The sequence below is a fragment of the Ochotona princeps genome, chromosome 7, assembly GCF_030435755.1.
Source record: "Ochotona princeps isolate mOchPri1 chromosome 7, mOchPri1.hap1, whole genome shotgun sequence".
NCBI classification, from domain to species: Eukaryota; Metazoa; Chordata; class Mammalia; order Lagomorpha; family Ochotonidae; genus Ochotona; species Ochotona princeps.
The window spans coordinates 56,478,227-56,499,516 of record NC_080838.1 but is presented as its reverse complement, the minus strand read 5'-3'; the positions used below and the strand labels follow the sequence as shown (position 1 = coordinate 56,499,516).

At 40.7% G+C, this 21,290-nt stretch overlaps 1 protein-coding gene across 1 annotated transcript in view; it reads right to left on the bottom strand.

The window, feature by feature from the left end:
- FAM13A (family with sequence similarity 13 member A) overlaps positions 1 to 21,290 on the bottom strand; it is a 334,054-nt gene that overhangs the window by 223,283 nt on the left and 89,481 nt on the right. Inside the window, exon 5 of the mRNA XM_058667049.1 lies at positions 226 to 379. Coding sequence (XP_058523032.1) covers positions 226 to 379 — 154 coding nt within the window. The remainder of the gene's footprint in view (positions 1 to 225; positions 380 to 21,290) is intronic.

Sequence of the window (21,290 nt, the reverse complement as noted above, 5' to 3'; positions counted from 1 at the left end):
TTTATAGCAACATGGAAAAATAAAAACACAGTTCTTTACAACCCAGAAGATTTTCAACTTAATAAACCTTTGAGAGAGGAAACAATTGCAGAAGAACTGACACAAACAGGAATAATAATTTGGAAGTTATATCCACACGGATGTTTTAGGACAAAAAGTGATATAAGTAGAATCTTCCAATCAAACCTACAGCAATACTGAAAATTAAATCTCTAAATAACTTACTTTAACAACGATAAGCTTTGTCAGGTTTTCATACTTCCAATCATCTTGGTCTATACATTCCACTTCAAATAGGGCACTATAATTTTCCAGGATTTTAGCCAGTATCTTATTGCAGAGGTCCTGTTCCTTCATGCCTTCAAGTCCAGGAGACACACTAGAAGAAAGAAGAAAATAAGATGAATTATGTAGTTAAACAAAATCAGTTTAACTGACTCATATTTTGATATTTCTCTGAATGATTAATCTTCTTATGAGGACACATGGGATTTTCAACAAACTCTATGATAATATACATCATGTTCTTTGGATTCAACTAATGAGTTCCTAATGTGTTCACACTGAATAAGAAAATTACAGGTTATTCAGCAAGAAGTTGCATTGACAGTAATGTTGGTAATGCTTCTAATATTAAAGATTGTCACATACCACATTTATATAAAAGTAGGAAAGAATGAGTGTGATAACAGAAATTCATATGCACAAATAATACCAACACAGGAACTAAAGATTTCTTAGATAGAAGAACAAAACATATCTTAAAGGAAAAAAGTGAACACCTCTTAGAAAAATACTGTCAATTGTTGAAGCCAAGTGATAAGAACATGGAAGACAACATTATTGTCTATTCTTTAGGATGTGATTACAGTTTTCTGTAATAAAGGAACTTGAAAATAAATCACAATACAAAACATATCATTAACAAGACAAAAAAGACAAGCTACAGATAGCAAAAAGATAAATTTCTTCTTCAATAACACATATTGAATGTAAGATCAATAATTACGCAGGGCTAACAACTCTCACTAATCATTAAAATAGAATAATTAGAAAAAAAAAGACCCAAGTTAGAAAACACAAACACACCTATGCTATTAATCACTTAATGAAGAATTCTTCAGCTTATTGAGCAACCAATGAAATAGGCAAAAAAAGCAAAACCTAACCATGAATTAATAACATTTGTATTTGTTACGGCTGCCATGACAAATTACCATCACCTAGGGACCAGCACCGTGGCCTGGCAGCTAAAGTCCTCGCCTTGAAAGCCCCGGGATCCCATATGAGTGCTGGTTCTAATCCCGGCAGCTCCACTTCCCATCCAGCTCCCTGCTTGTGGCATGGGAAAGCAGTCAAGGACAGCTCAGGGCTTTAGGACCCTGCACCGTGTGGAAGACCCAGAAGAGGTTCCTAGTTCCTGGCTTTGGATCGGCACAGCACCTGACGTTGTGGCTCACTTGGGGAGTGAATCATCGGATGGAAGATCTTCCTCTCTGTCTCTTCTCCTCTCTGTATATCTGACTTTGTAATAAAATAAATAAATCTTTAAAAAAAAATTACCATCACCTGGGTGGCTTAAAGCAATATACATCAGTCCTGGCAGTTGTAAGAGTAATCAGTACCATCAAACCCAAGGTCTAGGGTGGGCTGCTCTGCTCCTGATGGAAACTCCTGAGAGGATCTGTCCTTCGCTCTCCCAGCAGGTGCTCACTGCTAGCACTCTGCTTTTGGCTGCTTTCCCAATCTCTGGTCAAGACTAGGGCCTTCAAAGCTCAACCTGCTGCTTTGTGACATGTGGTTTCTGTGTACTTGTCCAACCTCCTTCGGCCTTACTTGTACAAGGATATGTGTGATAGCCTCTTCTGCGCACCCAGAGAATCCAGAGTAATCCTCTTATCAAGACTTCTATTTTACTCATGTCAAAAGACTCTCCCCCATCCCAAATAAACTAATAGTTATAGGTCCTAGGGATGAACACCTGCTTCTTTGGGTGGCTTCATTCAGCCTACTAGCCTGTTTGTGTGAAACACACCCTAATATGCCTCTGAATGAATCATACTCTTGTGTAAATCCCTCCCTTGTTGTGAGGCAGAACCTGTAGCTTGGAATTTAATGATGGGGAAATGTCACTTTTGTGACTATAGTACAAGAGATTTGGGCTCAGCAGACTGGAGTGATCTCCTGTCAGCCTTGAGATAAGCTCCTAAGTTGTCAGAAGGCCACTTGGCAGGGAACTATGGGGGCCTCAACTGACCTCTACTTTCAGCACCCAGTAGTAGGAAGCCTGGGTCCCTAGTCATGCAACTGCAAGCAAATGGATTATGCCAACAATCCGAATGAACCCAGAAGCAGAGTCTACTCCAGGCTCTCCCCATCTGAATGGAAGTGTGGCCCTTGCTGCCTCCTTGATTGCAGCTCTGGGAAGATACCAGCAGCGGACCCAGCTGAGTGGTCCCTGGACTCCTGATCCATGCAATTTGTGGGACAGCAAATATTTATTTTTTGAAACCATTCAATTAACAGTGACTTGTTGCTCAATAGTAGGAAGGGACTATTGAGTTTGGTCCCTGTTACTGGAATGAGAGTGCTGTTATATATCAGATCTCCAAATGTGAGGGTAGATTTTGAACTGACCAGTGGCAAGAGATGGGGGAATTTGGGTAGGATCAGAGAAAGCACAAAATGCCACAAGCAGACTTTATGGACACCACTTTAAGGTGAGAGCTCGAAAGGATATAGGGGACTGCCCCTCCTGGATGTGGGACAGACTGGACTAGTCTGCTATACACACAGGCAAACCAGGTTAGGGGGGCGGGCCTGGTGGGGGTTATTGTGGGTCGCCCCGACTAGGCCGCAGCCCCCACTGGCTGACACAAGTGCCGAGTACGTGCTAGGCAGAATCAACCTAGTCTGCAACACCCACTGGTTCCAGAGCAACTCCAGTCCGAAAACAAATCAGCCCAGGAATTGCACCTACAAGCTGATTGTGGCGATGACCAGCTGGACTCAGAACCCTAGCCAAGAAAAGACAGAGGACAGAACGGGTCAATCAACCATCTCAGATATATGTTGGCAGTGAAAACCGGGCGAATGAAGACTCTAAGATGGACAGTGTCAACCAGTGAACTCTACAACGACCTCATCGAACTGGGAGTGGTGAGACTGGCAGTGATTCATAACTAGAGAAATATTAAAACCACCAGGGGTTGATCGCAGCTAAATAGTCTCCCCAAGAAGCTGTACATTCCATCTGGACAATGAGCAGCTGAACTATGTGCTTAGCATCTGTTTGCAAGGGAAGAATCTTGATTGAATTTGAACTGTAATGCTGCAACGGGGTAGGAGGGTCCACCGTGCGGGAGGGGCATGGGGAGGGGTTGGGGGGAACCCCAGAGCCTATGAAACTGTCACATAATGCAAAATAATTAATAAAAAAAAGAAAGGATACGGGGGACAATCCCACATTGACGGAAATGGGGCAGGAAGATTCTTGTGATGTTGGCAGAAAGCTCAACAAAACTGCATCCCGCAGCTGTGCGGGAAGCAGAGCTTGTAAGCATCCAGCTGAGGTATACAGTTAAGAGGACTTCCCAGGCAGTGTTTTCGAAGTGCCAACTGGATTCACCTGACCATTTACATTACAAGAGAGAGAAAAAAAAAAAAACCTGAAGCAAGAACCTACATAAAAATGAAACTGGCCTTGTTTTTTTTTTTTAAAGTTCTGAGACTCTCCAGATGGCAACAGACACAAACATTAAGAGTCACTGTGAGGCAAGCAGGCTTTGTCGCAAAGATTAATGAATGGGATTATATAACTTTTCGCTAACACCCCAGAAGGATGAAAATACCACTATTCAGTCATACAAAGGTTCCTTTCACATGATTATGGGTGTATCTCACAGATCCTCAATTCAGAGGGCTTCTAGGAAATTTATAGGTACCATCTATGGGCCATTTTTGAATGAACAGCAAATCTTTCTATTAAGAAAAGATCTATGCACGTGCCTTTGAAAGAAAAATATTGAAAATGAATTCTTGTAAAATCCATAGCAGACTCAAAGTTCTTGCACAATTTGGTTCAACACATACACACACACCCCTAACCTGGAATGAAAGCAAGAGAAAGAGTATAAAAATAAAGCAGGTAGTTAAATCCTTAAAATTGTATTGGCTGTAAGTAGGCTGCTAAAACCACTCAGCGGTCAATAGGCACTGTGTTTTGTGAGAAAGGAAGGAGAGCTCAGAGGGCAGTCACAAGATCTGTGGGCTTAAAGTATTCTTAAGTTTAAGAGAAAAGGCCAGGCCTGAAAGGGTGAAAGAGAAGGGAAAAGTTAACTATTAACTACAGATATACACTGCATCTTTGGTGTTGGGTTCATGGGGCAAAGAGTGTTTAGGAAACAAACCTAAAACGTCTACATACACTGAGAAACACTATTTTCATTCCTCCAGTGTGTTATGAGCAAAAATTTAACACCAAACTCTAAAAAAGGGCTCTGCCTGGAGATGATTGAACACAAAGAATGGGGCTTTCGGAACATAGGGCTACCTGGAAGGGCCAAATGAAGCAACCAGCCAGGATCCTGAGCTAGAAAACAAGGGTTGGGGGCACAGTTACAGGACTCATACACATGATGCAGCTTTGGGACAGCTGCTTGGGAACTCTCAGTTCATCATTTGTAAAAACAGACATGATGATAGTACTAATATTGGGTCATCTTGTGAAAATCAAGTTTTCAAAGCAAAGGCATGAATAGCTTGCAAAACCAGAAGTCAGAGAAGTCAGTGGTTGTCAGGGGCTGAGAGGGCAGGAGTTTACTGGAAGGGACATGAGCGAATGGTTTGGAATGATGGAGTTGGTGATTGTGAGAGAATGAGTTTTTCTGACCTTGTAACAATACCCTAAAAAGGGTGTATTTTGTGTTTTTTTTTAAAGTAAATTACAAAGTATGTAAACTGAACCTCAAGAAATCTAACCTTTCAAAAGTGTTTTTGAAAACTACAAATAATCACACTTTTTTTATGTGCAAAGCACAGTGCTAGCTTTCACAGTGATACTGTTGCCATGCTCTGAGCTAGAGTATTTTTACGGGAAATGCTATTAAACCAGCTCTTTCTAGTCTCGATCTAAATGTTTGGTTCAAAACTAAACACTGATTTGCTGTAAACAGCAATTTGCTAACTTTCCATTCACTCTTCCCACCTAGGAAAGTGAAGTAAATAACAAACTAATGTTTGTGTGGTCTTCTTGGATCTTATTTCCAACCCTAGTCAATGTATTGGTTATCCTTCTCAGCTCTCTGACGAGGAAGATAATGATGATTATATACATGCACAATATACCTCTCTTCAGGATGGGGGTTATGTTTGAGGAGCCCCAGCACATGTCTGGGACAATGATGAATATCAGAACCCATCAACTCAATATACCTAACCCAAGTATGCCTATAAAAAGGTTAAATTATAAACTGGGCATAGCAAGTGATGCACAATGATGTAACAGTTACAGCAATATACTGTAATAAAGTTACATGAATGTGGTTTTTTCTCTCACTGTATCTTGATCATCTGAAATCACCCTTATTATAATCATGAGAAGATACAAAGCTTTTGTGATGAGATGAAGTGAGGTGAATGACGCAGGCACAGTGACCTACACCTTGGCTACCCTTGACCCTTGACCTTCTGGAGAAGTATCAGGAAGAGGACAATCTGCTTTGGACGGTCCTGTATCGCTGAGTTGGAAAGACACAGAGGATGGACGAGGATGATGGCTGGAGTCCTCAACTTTTGAAAGACTATAAATCAAACATTATTTTAAGTTATGGAAGTATAATTTCAGAGGTTGTAATCCTTTGGTGAGCATATGGGTGAAATGAATACTACACTCAAGCACAGTGGTCCACAATGTTGTTCTTTAAGGTCTGTGCACTTGAAACAACCTGGCAAATTCTGGTAACATCCACCTTACTGATTCAGGTTTATCTTGACCTATTAGATGAGTTAACAATGTCTTCAAATTTCTCATTTAATACTTCTTAATGTCCTTTGAAATGTTCCCCAGCATCAATCATGTCAGCAAATTCTTCTCCATCAACTCAACACAGGCTTTGACTTTTCTAACATCTCCACTGATCCTTGGGAAGCCTTTAAAATCATTCACAACTTCACTTGGCAGGTTCTTCCAGCAAACCAAGTTTCTATCTTGAATTTATCCACTGTGATTTTGATGAGTGTAAAGCTACTGTGTCAGTAAAAATGTGAACATTTCTGCTTCATGTCTAGATTAACGTTTGGATCAACTGCTGGCAAAACATGAACAATACCTGGAAGGTGTATGTAAATTCGACAAGCCAAATAATGCCCTGTCAAGTGGCCTAAAAGCCATGAGATTATGCGCAGAGGTGAAAACAGAACCTCGGGGCCCGGAGTGGTAGCCGAGTGGCTAAAGTTCTCACCTTGCACGACCTGGGATCCCATATGAACACTGGTTTGTATCCCAGCTGCCCCGCTTCCCATCCAGCTCCCTGCTTGTGGCTGGGAAGGCAGTCAAGAACCGCCCCAAAACCTTGGCACCCTGCACTTGTGTGGGAGACCTGGAAGAGCTTCAGGCTCCTGGATCGGCTCAGCTCCGGTTGTTGCGGCCACTTGGAGAGTGAATCAATGGATGGAAGATCATCTTTTCTCTCCTCTTCTCTGTATATATCTGACTTTCCAATTAAAAAAATAATAATAAAATAAATATTGAAAAAAACCCAAACAGAACCTTAGTATTTTCATTTTCACAGCAAACAGATTAAGGATGCCCAGGTGCAACATTTATTAATGGGGCTTTAAGTTCCAATCCTTCCTCTTCCAAACACTTTTCTGTTTTGTTTTGTTACTACTGGGATGAAGTACTGATGGAACCATTCCATAAACAAGATGGTTATCACCCACGCTTTTTGGCAACACTGCCAGAACATGGAGAGCGAATTTTTGTTTTTGTTTCTCAGAATGTGTGAGTTCTTTGTTCTGTATGCCGTGCCTGGATTAATCACATGTCATTCTGAGATGCCAAACAGAGACAGTTAATATTTCCTACCATGTTTTATATCTGGATGCCTCCTTTATTCTTTCATAAGAGCAGGTATTGAAGGCATCATCTTCCAGTAAAGCCTGGTTTCACAGCCCTGAAAGGCTTACTTTGGATGGTATTCCTTCTCCTTAATCGACTTCAACTCTGCTGGAAATGCGGCAGCAACTTCTTTCTGCCTTGGCAGATTCAGCTTCTCATTTTTCTGCCTTTCAGTCCAAGCTTATTCCCAAATCTGTCTAAGCAGATGGCCTAGTGTCACTCATTTCAGGGGCTCCCTGGCTGAAGGCTTTCTGTGAGCTCAATCCTCTCAATGCAACAAGTTGCTGTCAACTGCAACATATATTCTGTTCATCTCTTCCAACCACATATTTAATGCTTTTTTCACATTAAAATATTCCATATTCCACAGTTTTCACACACTGTAACTTTCTCAGTGGCTATAACCTCCACAGTGCCAGCAAAATTAGCACGAATTTCTTTTTCCTTACAATTTCAAGGCTACAAGATTCATTCTTACTGCAGATCTTAACAACCTCAGCATTTGATTTTTTTCCTACTTCCTTGTTAGATCAAGACATATCTTCTTTTTCTTTAAACAGTTCAAGGCTTCTCTTTTGCATATCTGAATTGCCAGCACTAGTACTCATATTCTTTGGGGCCAAGATTTAGTAAGGATTATCCAAACACAAACATTCTGATAACTCAATAGTAAATCTGAGAACCAAACCAGCTACTCAAATGAATAACAGCTGGGTGGTGCATATGACATGGTCACCCTGGGCAAAATAATGCTGCATGTCCTGTGCAGGATGTCATGAGATTTCATCATGGTACTCAGAATGCTGTATATTTTAAAAGTCTGAAATTTTCCACTTTACATTTTCTAGTCATAGTTGACAACGGGTAAATGTAACTGTGAAAGCAAAGAGGGGGATTACTGTATAAATCTTCTTTGTGTCAATCTAAGCCATTTATAAAACCAGCCTACTCACAGATAAGAGTGATGAGATACTACATTTGACATGTTTTCTGGATTATCCTCTTCTGATTAATCAATACCCTTAACACATCCTTTTACCCAGGAATGAATGTACCCAATGCTTGCTTAATCACATGAAAAAATTAGCCAGTATTGTCTGCCAAAATTCCATGTAGATAACATGTCTTTAACTTAATGTTTACCATTTAAAAATAGACTAGGAGAAGGCATTATGGTATAGTAGGTTATACTGATGCTTGGGATATCCATGCCCCATATTAGAGTCCTAGAATTGAGCTCTCATGTGCCGGAAAGGCAGCAGACAACAGCCAGCTACTTGGGTTCCTGCTATCCAAGTAAGAGACTCACGGAATTCCTGTCACTTTCTTTGGCCTGGCACAATCTAGAGTATTGGAGGCTCTTGGGGAGTAAACCAGCAGATGAAGAAATCTCTGTTTCTCTCTCTTTCACTCAAATAAATAAGACTTAAAAAGGAAACATAAAGTTAACATGTTGAAACATATCTCCTTTCATTTTTCTTTGTCAAAAAGCAAACAAATGAAAAGAGATAAAAAATGTAACATTAAACCCACTGCTGAATGTCAGGTTTAACAACCATTTTTAGAGGTGTAAAGGTTTTCATATTTGAACTGTCCTATTCCTAATTCTACTGATTTGTCCATATACATTTACACAACATAAATGAAAACTTAGATAAAAATGGAAGTTTATTTTTTTAATTAGACAAGATGAAATAACAAAGTTCCAACTGGTTCACAGAATTAAGGTGAGGCAGTGGAAATAAAACTTTTCAGAACTGTTTATGTACCTGGCCTTGCCCTTGGCAACACTCACCTTTTCAAGAAGCACTGGCATTGTTCCCAGTTAGTTTAAACCATGTGTTCTAGCACCTAGTTTTTGCTTCACAGTACTGATTTTATAGGCAACAGTACCAGTTGTCAACGTAATCTTTCTTCTCTACAGCACTAGTAAGATACAAAACTTTATATGAAAACTCTGCAATGTCTCGATAAGCTGAAAAAATTGGTTAGTCTTTCAAATATTTTCAAATATCCAGATGTTTGATATCAAAGAGCAATCATTTGGGTAGAAAAGTAATTTTTGAAAGAAATTGTTACTGAACAGCTGTATATGCTTTAGTTTATTTTAGATAACGGCTTCGTCAGGATAGTGAAAAAATAGTAATTGATTATTATTATTCTTAAGGATAATCATTACTAAATCTGCAATAGCAAAACAGTATTTTACTGCAGAAAAACTGGGGTACCATTGCTATCATTTTAAAAAGTTCTGTTTCCAGTGTTATTTTTCTTTTTCCTTTCAAGGTTTATTTTTATTGGAAATGCAGATCAGACTTACAGAGGGGAGGAGAGACAAAGGTCTTCATTCCACTGATTCACTCCTCAAGTGATCTCAACTGCCAGAGCTGAGCTGATCTGAAGCCAGGAGCCAGGTTCTGCCATGTGAGTGCAGGGTCCCAAGGCTTAGGGCCATCCTGCACCACTTTTTCGGGCCACAAGCTGGGAGATGAATTGTAACTGGAACAGCCAGGATGCACACAGGTGCCCATATGGGATCCCGGTGTTTGTAAGGCGAGGATTTAGTCATTGAGCCTTAGCGCCGGGCCCTGCAATGTTATCTTACACAAAATATTTCACAGGTCTCACAGAAAAGCTGTTAACAACAGTCAGATAAGAGGAATACTAAGGCAAAAAGGCGAATGGATTTTTTTTCTAAGCCATTACCAGAACTGAAAGGTAATACTAGCGTCAGTATGTCAAGAAGGTGCTTATTAAAGATTTTATTTATTTGAAGAGTTACAGAGAGAGAGAGAGAGATAGAAAGATCTCCCATTCAATTATTAACTCTCCAAATGCCTCTACCAGCTGGGGCTGGGCCAGACAAAAGGCAGAAGCTTTTTCCACTTCTACCACATTTGTGCAGGGGCCAAGGACTTGGACCTTTTTCCACTAGTTTTCCAGACCATTAGCAGGGAGTTGTAATGGAAGTGGAGCTAGCTCAGGACTCTAAGTAATGCCCATATGGAATGCCTGTGTCACAGGCCGCTGCTTTACTTGCTATTCCACAACACCATTCCCAAGACAGACATCGCTGATTTGATACAATCACTGTTAGAAAGGAGGTAACAGATTAAGGATGAAGCAGAGTGCTCCGATTGAGAATCTAAGCCAAATTTCCCTCCATTTCTGTCGCATTAAACAAACAGCGATGGACAGTAACCTGTGACAGCCCTGAGTTCTCATTGAACTGCAAGGTCCAGAAGCAGGATATCTATGGTGATTTACACAAACTTTGGAAGACACAGCAACTGCGCCGTGACCAGAAACCCAGAGACTGGGCAGCAGGGCTCATGCATGGACAGATAAAGTTTCTGGCCAGTGCCAAGGGGCAGCCTGGGAGGAGCAGTGGGGTATGTGCCAGAGCAACCATGTTGCCAGCTGCCTCTGCCACTTGTCACATGCATAATCTCTGGAAACCCTCTCATCTTCAGAAATCTGAGTTTCATCTGGAATAACCTCTCAGATCTCTTCCACTACCATCCTTCTACTGTGGTGAAGAAGCCACTTAATGCAGAGGGATGGATACATGTATGATGATGAGTGATGGTAGGTGTTAGAGCACTGGTTACCAAACTGAACAGCAGAGCTGTGGGTGAGCTCTGGCAACTTCAGCCATACAAGTGGAGTTTGTAGAAACTCAACTTCAGACTGGGACCATTTTTCATTTTAAAGTAGCAGAAGCAATCTCACCTTTCATTTAAGGATGAGTACCAGGATCTCACCTACAGAAAATTTTTCAAAGTTACTATTTTAAAGAAAATCTAAACAAGATAACTAAGTTTTCAACTTAGTTACAAACTCCATGGCCAATGAAAGTGGCTGGATCAGACTGCAGGCAATCCTATTCTTCCATCACTTTCTTTCCTGCACTGTAGGATCTGAGAACAACAGTTAACTTTTGACCTTAAGAGCTTTTACTCACGATGTTCTTACTCCCTAGAAAATCTCTCCTGTCCATCTTTACTTACCAAATACTTATCTTCCAATGCTCAGCCATGGTGTGTTCCTTTTCCTTTATCAGAATCAATTGGGGCCAGTGTCATGGCACAGTGGCATATCCACTATCTATGATGATGGCATCCCATATCCAAATGCCTGTTTGAGTCCCACTGTTCCTTTTCAGATCCAGCTCCCTGTTAATGCGCCTAGGACAGCAGTGCAGAATGCTCCATCCTTGGATCCATGCTACCCATGAGGGAGACCTAAATGGTGTTCCCAGCTCCTAGCTTCAGCATGGCCCAGATTTAGCTGCTACATCCACTTGGGTAGTGACAAAAGATGGACAACTCTGTCTCTTTCAGGCTCTCTGCCTTGAAAATAAACAAATAAATCTTCTAAGAATCAACTGCTTCCTCCTTATTCTCACATAATTCATTTTTCTTCACAGTATTAATGAAAAACCTGTTGTGTAAAAAATCTAGTCAGCGTTCTTATCATCTGCCCCGGAATGAAGAGCATGCATACCGCATCTCTCTCCAGTGCAAATACTCCTACAGTCAGCAAGTAATAGGCAAAACTGACACTCATTGATCTAAACAGCCTTTGAGATGGAACTGGAATACTTCCAAATAGGTTAAAGAAATATTGGCAAACTTGTCAGAGAAATAGATACCAAGAACCATACGAAGAGCCCAGCCCACATTGTTATTAAAAATAAGGAAAAACTTAGTTCCTTTATTGTGGTAGTGCTAATCCATTTTTGAGTCTCGTTGCGTTCTTACATAATTGCAGCTATCAAAACAGCAGGAAAACAACTCAGCGTTGTGTCTTAAATCATCTTTACACTTTCAAAGAATTGGTTTTAAAGTAGCCCCCAGCTTCGTGGTTTATAGACGTAATCTTGCAGCAACTTCATTTACGTTGGTTACAGAATGGTCAAAGTATAAAGTACATGACAACCATCCTACTCTTTTTTTGTTCTACACTATAGATAGGTATAATTACTTTACCCAAAACCTTAGTTCACTGAATACCATAAAAAAAGTTTATTGACTAATTTGAATTTCAACTCCTTGACTTTTTAAAAAGTAATGAAAAACACACAATTTACATTTATTTTCTAACCCATTTTAAGTGCGTAGTTAGTAGTGTCAAATATATTCCACTGGTGTGAAATAGATCTGCAAAAGTTCTGCATTATAATACTGATAAACTATATCCATGAAAAAATTTATCTTCCTCTCTTCCTTGACCCTTTAAATCACTATTTCCTGTTTCCATGAATTTTACTATTCTGTGTATCTCACAACTCATGATTTATCTTTTTTGACTGGCTGACTTTGTTTAGCAGTGTTTCCATTCCTTTGCTTAGCAGTATTTCAATGTGAAAAGACATCCTGTTCCTCTATTTATTCCTGACACACATTTTGGTTGCTTGCATCTGTCTCTTTATGTACAAAAGTGTAAAATAGCAACCAAGTGTTTAAACAGCAAAACACTAAGGAATGGGATAAGAACAAGGCATACATTTTAATGTTAGCTTCCATCTAATCAAACTGAACTACAGTATTTGGGAATGACACAATGATTAGGGAGGCTGCCTACTTCTATAGAAGTAAAATGCCAGGACCCCTGAATTCTGTTGGTCTATCTATAGATAAAGCAAGGTGGGCTGTGAGAGAATCCAAAATAAGGTAGCTTAATCTGGATGACACCTATTACTATATTGGGTGCTGCATGTTGCTGCATTCTATAGCCAAAGAGTGTCTGTCAGTTTCCAGGGATGCAAAGTGCTTTACCATTAGCAAAAATGAAAATGAACTTGGTAACCATTCCTTTCTTTACAGGTTCCCAGCGACACACAAGATAGTCACTATCCAAGAAATATTAGGCTGCTTCTTCAAACACTCTTCATCACACATCAATAAACTCTTTGATCCATCCATCAGCCAGTTCAAGTATCAGAGGTCAGACGACTCACTGCTGATGGATGAAGTTCCACAGAAGTTTACATTTTGAGGTCACAGATGAGTTGGGAAAATGATAGTGCAAACAAGTTCAATTAACTATTCAAAAAATAAAAACGGGAAGCAAGCAAAACTATGTTCAACACAATAGGAGAATTCCTTGAAGCTGATACCTGTGACTCCAATCATCACCACTTCCCCTTCTTACAACAATTTTCCTGATTCTAATCCCATCAGGAAAATGCTGTTAAATGAGGACAAATTAATGAAACACCTGAGAGCTAATGCAACACAGCTTTATGACCATGAAAAATAGTTCCCTTTGAATAAATTACTCAATTAAGCCTGGAACTCTAGACTTGTAATACAGAATTATTTATCCAGATATCTAGAATTCATAGCTTTGTATTTCTCCTCAGTTCTGGTGGCCACAAAACACAAGGAGAACGATCTTTTTTATAACTTCAAATAAATGCAAAATCCTCTATCCAAACACAGGTGGTCCCTAAGTAGTGCTCTAGAAATTCACTGTGCACGTAAGCCACCTAGCACATAGAACACCATACCCCACAGGAAGAGAACAGCTAAGCATAGTATTTAGAATCTTATCCTATGCCTCCACATTGTATCTAATTTATAAGTCAGATTTACGTTGTTCCCAACATACAGAAGATGAATACAGCAAGAGCAGTACATGGCATTGCATTATGTTTTCACGAACTTGTTCATGAATCTGAAGAAGTGTAACAGAAATTAGAGGCAGAAAAAGGTGACAAAAATCACAAATGTGTGAACTGTCTTTGTAGGAAGAGCAAGGTGAAAACAAGCAGACACAGAGATTATAGATTGTGGGAGTTCATTTAAATGAAACATCTGGAAAATCCAGAGACAAAAAGATAGATTAGTGGTTGACTAGACATTGCATTAACTATAAAGTAGCCAGCAGGCTCTCAATGGAAGGGGAGAAACATGTCAAAACTGACCACTTCATCAAAGTACTGACAGTCACAGAATCGTACATTTGAACTGACCTCAAAGCTGTTAACAAGCAAAACACAAGAATGAGAAACACAGCCTCAGGGTTTGATCTATGTGGGGCTGCATGCTAGTTTCCTACTGCTACATTAAGAAATCATTACAAACTTTGCATCTGAAAACAACAGGGTCCAGATGTTCAAACTGTTTCCCACAAGGTGTATTAAACCCCTCAGGGTTGTCAGGACCAAATACCACCGCCTGGTACTTAACTGGATGGGACCCGTGGTTTAGGAGGCTGGATAGTGCTGGATCCAGGAGCTGCTTCTGGTGAGGACCTTCTGGCTGCATACCAGACACCATCACACAGGATAGCACTTTGAGGAGAGACAATGGGAAGTGAGCTCAACTGCTCCTCCTGCAGGGAACCCCCTCCTGTGATAAGGGCTCTTTCAGATTCCACCTCTGAATCCTGTTGCTTTGGAGGTTCTGCCTGCAGGAAACTCCAGGGGACATATCCAGGCTAGATGACACTTCCATTAGGATGCTGACTGCAAGGATCTCTGTCCACCCTGCTGGGCCAGTCTCTCCCAAGGCACAGGTAGTCCCTGGCTCATGGCCTCTTCTGTTACTCTGATCTCTCCCTTCTGTCACATCACCTTCTCCACTGCTCCTGCTTCCCTTTCCTAAGGGTCCTCGTGGTAACACTGGGCCCACTAGCATGACTCAAGATCATCTCTCCACCTTGAGATCCCTTTCTTCATCCTCTCTGAAAAATACTTCCTACCAGGTTCTGTAACACATGTACAAGTTCCAAGCACTAGGATATGAACAGCTTTGGTGTGACCAAGCTGTGGTTTGCCCTACCTGCTCTGGGGAGATTTGAGAATGTCATTAAAATGCAAGCAGCCTGAGCTCCCATTTCCCTAACTACTTTATTCCTGCTCTTTCAGTATACACGTTGAGGCTGCCTGACCCACAGCAAGAAGGCAATGAGACAACTCTGAGGATGCGCTCGCAAACACCCTCAGCATACCGGCAACAAGGGTGACTGCAAGACAGAGTTCTCAGGGTAGTGATATGAAATCCAGAAGTGCCGGCTTGCATCTCACATTGGTGGCCATACCAAGAGACTAAGACAGGAGCAATTTCCCATTTCTGGGCAAAAAGCAAATGGAAATTCTCTAGAAAACCTTTTAGGAAAATAAACTGTCAGTTACGGTCGGCCTGTCTGTTTTTGTTTGCCTGTTTTTAAGTAACAAATTTTTCCACATCCTCAGGTCTTGATGTATGAGAAAGGCAATTTAGTTATCTGAGACATAACCGTAGAGGACAAATAGATAATGCAGGGCAATGACAAAATAATTAAATTACAAAACAACATCATCAGGAAATATCCCCAGGTTCTGTTTCCTCAGATGGGAAAACAGAAATACATCAAAGTCAAAAACTGTCAACTCAATTTTTTCCTACAACAGACCTCAGCTGAGATGTTGAAATAAGTAGGCATTCTTATGCTAACAATGATGAGAAGATAGCACCCGGGAAGGAATTTGCGGAAGTTTCCCCAAACTCACTTTTAAACTATAGGCCAAGCAGGCATCGTGGTGTAATGGATTAAGTTGCAGCCTGTATTGCCAACATCCTATGTGGGTGCCAGTTAGAGTCCTGGTTGCTCCACTTTAGATCCAACTCCCTACCAAAGTAAGGCAGGAAAAGATGGCTAAATACTCAGGTCCCTGTGCACATTTGGGAGATGTGGCTGTTGCAGCCATCTGGCTTCTGTCTTTTGCCTGGGTTGACCTCAGCTGTTCCAGCCACCTAGGGAATGAATCAGAAGACAAAGGATTCTCTCTCTGACTCTCCCTCTTGCTCTGTAACTCTGCTTTTCAAATAAATACACCATTAAAAAAGAAAAGATTTACAAAATATCTATGCTTATATCTTGGTTTAAAAAATCACTTATTCACTTAGCAAACAGTACCTACATTTTGGAGAAAGGGAATACAGTCCAACTAACCACAATCTTTGTGACTTACTGCCCTTTTGTGGCACAGGAAAGAGGCAGTGGGGACAAAATAAGTAAAGGTACCAGATCCCACATGTGACCAGATATCGGGTACAGATAAAGTGCCAATTCAACAGAAATTACACATTTAGACTATTTTAAAGTGCTTGGGGAACAAAAATAGCTTTTTGTTGTAATACTATATAATCTCCCTTCAGAATACACAGATGCTACTATCTAGATAGCAGGCAACTCACCGAGCCCTGGAATGCAGATGGGAGATGGCAGGAAGAACAGGTTGGGGACTGCCAGGCTCACAGGATAGGCAGGGAAGCGAGGCAAGGAAGGAGATCCCACCATGCAAAGGAACAACCAAAGACTTCTGACAGCACAATAGACTGATTGACTTCCATTTCCAAGCAGAAGGACAAAGGAAAAGTCCAGAGAGGGATGAAGAGGGATGAAAAGGGATGGGGAAACCTGGCAGTTAGAGAGCTCCCTGCCTAGCAGTCAGGGCATGGAGGCTCTGTAGTGGCAGAGCAAGGGCTCACAGGGGGAGCACCAGGCCTCACTGACATGTGACTCTGTGTGCGCCTGTCAACTAGGAAACGGGTAGTGAATAAACTGTGTCAACTTTAATATCATCCCACAACTCTCAGTGCTGAGTGTGCCACTGTGAGCATTCAGCATCCTTTCCAGACCTATCTTGCCCCTGAAACGTGAATGGATAAAAGGCAAATGTATCCAAAATGACCTGAGGATTCATCAAGAGGAATTAAGTAAATCATGAAACATAAAGAAGCCTCCTAAGTCAGTAATGTACAGACTGCTAACATACAAAGATGTTCATGATATACTTAAATGATAAAATTAGTAACAAAATAATACGCAGATATTTCTTAAATGCAAAAATGCTTTTAAATTTCTGTATACAGATTTCCACGGAGATACTTAGAAAAACAGCAACACATTTTCTATGTTCTACCATTTTGTGGTTCGTCTATTTATTTGTTTGATAAACAGCCATTTTTAGAGATCAGTCTTCCATGAGCTGGGTCAGTCCATGTTGCAAAAGGAGACTGGAACCCCATCAGGGTCTCCCCTGGGGGTGGCTGGGGATTAGCTACTTGGGCCATCCCCTGCTGCCTTTCCAGATGCATTAGCAAGAAGCTGTATCAGAAGCGGAGTAGCCAGGACTTGGGAATTGCAATACAGGATGCCAGGGTCCAAGAGGCAGATTAACCTGGTACTTAATTGGTACAACACTAGCACTGATTCTACCTAAATCATTTACAAGGAGAAAAGTACAGGAGAATTCTATGAAGCTTAACAATCTTGATAACACATCATTACTGCACCCAAACCAAACACACAACTCCTAATAACATTTCCCCTTGTTCTACACAAACAGGTTGGCCACCCAGAGAGAGATTACTAATACTCTGTCTCATTTGGAATCTTTTGTAACAAAGATGAGAAAAGTTCACCATAGGGTTACCTGTAGCAATACAGCTCTCACTAATCAGAAGGTCTAAGCATCAAACTATTTTGGAAAACCAAACAACTGTGAAAACAAAGAAAGTTCTACTTCTGAGGAATAAATGGAATTCCCAACACATCATTCTTTTGGAGGCCATTTATCCTTTAGGTTACCATATGTTTTCTAAAGGGAGGGTGATTCAATTTATTTATTTGGAAGGCAGAATGACAGAGAGGGAGATACACACACACATACACATACAGAGAGAGAAAAAGGGAAAGAAAAAGATAGCAGATAGACAGAAAATGACAGAGGACAGGAGGGGAGAGAAGGAAAGAGAGAGGGAGGGAAGGAAAAGAGGGGGAGAGGAGTGGAGGGGACGAGAGGGAAACGAACAGAATGGAACTTTCCGGTTCATTCCCTAAATGATTTCAATGTGGGGCCTAGCACATACCAAAGATAGGAGCCTGGAATTGTATCTCTGTATCACATGTGGGTGGTGGGAGCTTAGTTAGGTACTTGGGTTATCATCCACTGCTTCTCCAGTTATATGAGCAGGGAGCTGGACCAGAAGCAAATCAGTTGGGATACAAATAGGTATCCTGGTATGTGATGCCTGGGTTGTAAGCAGTGGTCTAATATGCTGCATCACAATACTGGCCCCAACCTACATATTCTAAGACCAACTAAATCAAAGTTTTTTTCTGACAGTGCTGAAAATTATATAATTTTGTTAAACAATATGCTAATCTTAAAAATGAATCTAGAAAATATTTTCTAAAGACTTATTTCACTTGAAAGTCAGTGTTACAGAGAAAGAGAGGGAGAGATAGAGAGTATGCCCTTCTAGCTGCTGGTTCACTCCCTAAGTAAATGGCCACAATGGCCAGAGCTGGGTTAGTCTGAAGCTAGAAGCCTGGAGTTTCATCCATGTCTCCCACGTGGGTGAAGGGGCCAAGGCGTTAGGCCATCCTCTGCTCATGTTCTAGGCCATCAGCAGGAAGCTGGGTCAGGAGTGGAACAGCCAGGAATAGAACTGGCTCAATACGGGATACCACAAGCAGAGTATTAGCTTGCTACAACACCATGCTGGCCCCAAAAGTATTATTAATACATTTTTTCTATCTTTATAGAATGAGTGCAAATACTTGTTAGTCTGTTCCAACTGTTAGGAACTCATTTCAAAAGCTTTTCTTAAAAAAATCACATAATTTTATTTCCTAGCCCCCTATTTATATATTTCAGAGACCAGTATAATAGTTTATGCTAAAACTCAAAAATAACATGCGAGATATCCATGTCCTTTGGAATATCTGACTCCTACAATGAACTTTATTTCAGGCTTGTAGATACCAACTCTACTTTAGTAGACACAAACAGTAAATGATTTGGCTCATGGCCACGAAGAAATGATTGCATATTTCAAGTGTTGGTGTAGAGTACACTCCCCAGGCCATGTCCTACTGAACAACAGCACAAAGGAAACAGAACAGCCATAAACAACTTCCCAGGTGCCAAAAAGCTCAACAGGCTTGACATCTACTCAACACAAACAAAAACTTCTTAAACAGTCAACAAGAAATTAAAGCAACTGCAGTCAGCCTAGCTAGGTTAGGCAACAGGATACAGTCAGAGGATATATTTGCATATCTTTTATATGACCGAAAACAACCCAGTTAATTTAATACATGTGTTTATAGTTGCTTTAATTCAATCCAACAAATATTTACCAAATATCAGAGAATGCCAAGTGGATGAGCAAGATAGCACTTGTTTCATATGAGCTTATATCATGGACTAGCTACTGAAAACATTATATAACTATCATAATTAACAAAGCATTTCCATAGGGAAGGTACAAACTAACGCAGGGTAGGGCATAAAAATTGGGAATCATTTCGTCTCTGGAAGCAGGTGGATGGTCTATTGTGGTTTTTTGGGAGTTGAAAATATTATTGGGAAAGTCCTCCTAGAGGAGGTAGCATTTGAGTGACTGAGTGACACAGTTACTCCAACCACAGTTTCACATCTTTTTTACAAACGCTATCTACCAAACATGATGAGTCACTAAATTAAAAGTTTTTTTCAATGAGATAAAACAAACAGTAGAAAATCCAGAGATGCATTTGCATGCTACTGTTAGTTTTTCGCTGCCTCTTCTGACATAATGCTATCCTTCTTTAAAATAAAAAAAAAAACTTTATCTTTCTTTGTTTGTTTTCCATTATATGGTTTCATAGGTATGGGACTTCCTCCCAACCCTCCCTTTCTTCTCTCCTCCTTTCTGCCCTGTTCTAATTTCCCCTGTATTTTACAATAGTACAGTCCTTCAGCTACAGTCACAATTTCATCATTGTGCTGCTTACAAGTGGAGGCAATGGTAAGGGATCTAGTATCTTGCTGTCAAGGTAAATTTGACAGTTTCACTTGGGGGCCTTCTTTCACGCAGGAGTAGTGATGCCTACTACAGTGCTTCTTTGTTTCCCAAGTACTCAATCTCCACGAGAGTATTTGCTTGTGAGAGTGCACGTGTATAGTTGTTTTTAGGTTGTATTTTACATGATCCAATGATATTTTTGCCTCTTCCCTTTTATGATTGATCAGGCAGAACAATGGCTCCTTTATCTCATGACATGAAGAACAAACAGATACAAGTGAGGTACTGTAGCATTCCCTCTTCTAAGTACCCCTTTCCTAAGTACCATTAGCATTAGCTCGCTCCTGCCCCATGGTTAGCAAAGCAATGCCTTTCACAGAGGGAGAAATCTCAGAAGGAAAAGCATCTGCCAGCTCTCCACCGAGTCACTTACAAGGCCAACCAAACTGGAATATCTGGGGTTTGTTCCCTGGGGAGGCAGTGCTGCCTGCTCCAAACATTCCTCTATCCAAAAGAATATGCTAGATTTGTCTCTGAGCTAAAGAAAATATTTCTCTTGACAATTTAAAGGTCAGATAATGGGGTAGAAGGAAAAGCAAATATCAATTTATTGAGAATATGAGGAAGGCAGAAATAAATGTTCAAATCTATAACTATTTAAAACAGCAGTAAGAAACCTGCACACGGACACAGAGGATTTCTTCCAGAAAACAAACCCACCATAATCTGAAGATATCCTAATGTGAAAATGCAAAAAACCCCACAGATGTTGCCATACATCCCTGTTTAGCAACACAACACACCAGAGAGCCCTGGTTGCTGACCCTCAGGACTGCAGGGCTGCCGAAGGACTGAACGGTGCCATGGGGCATCTTGTTGCTAACCAGGCCTGGAAAAAGCCAACATTCGAAACAGATATTTTATAATGAATCTATCTTAAAGTTGAAAAATCATAAGAAGAAATGAATCAGAAATTATATAGGTAAAACTATCTTATAGAAGACCTTCTTTTTTATTATTATTTTAAAAACGTAATTAAAAACCACCTAATGAGCCCATAGGAATAGCCCAGTGGCTAAATCATGCCTTGTACCTGCCAAGATTCCACATGGGCACTGGTTCACATCCTGGCTGCTCCACTTCCCATTCAGCTCCCTGCCTGTGGCCTGGGAAAGCAGTACAGGACGGCCCAAAGCCTTGGGCCTGCACCCATGTGGAAGACCCGGAAAAAGCTCCTGGCTTTTAGCTTCAGATCAGCTCAGCTCTGGCAGTTGCGGCCACTTGAGGACTGAATCAGTGGACGAAAAAATCTTTGTCTCTCCCTCTCTCTGTAAATCTGACTTCCTAATAAATAAATCTTTTTAAAAAATCTAATATAAAAT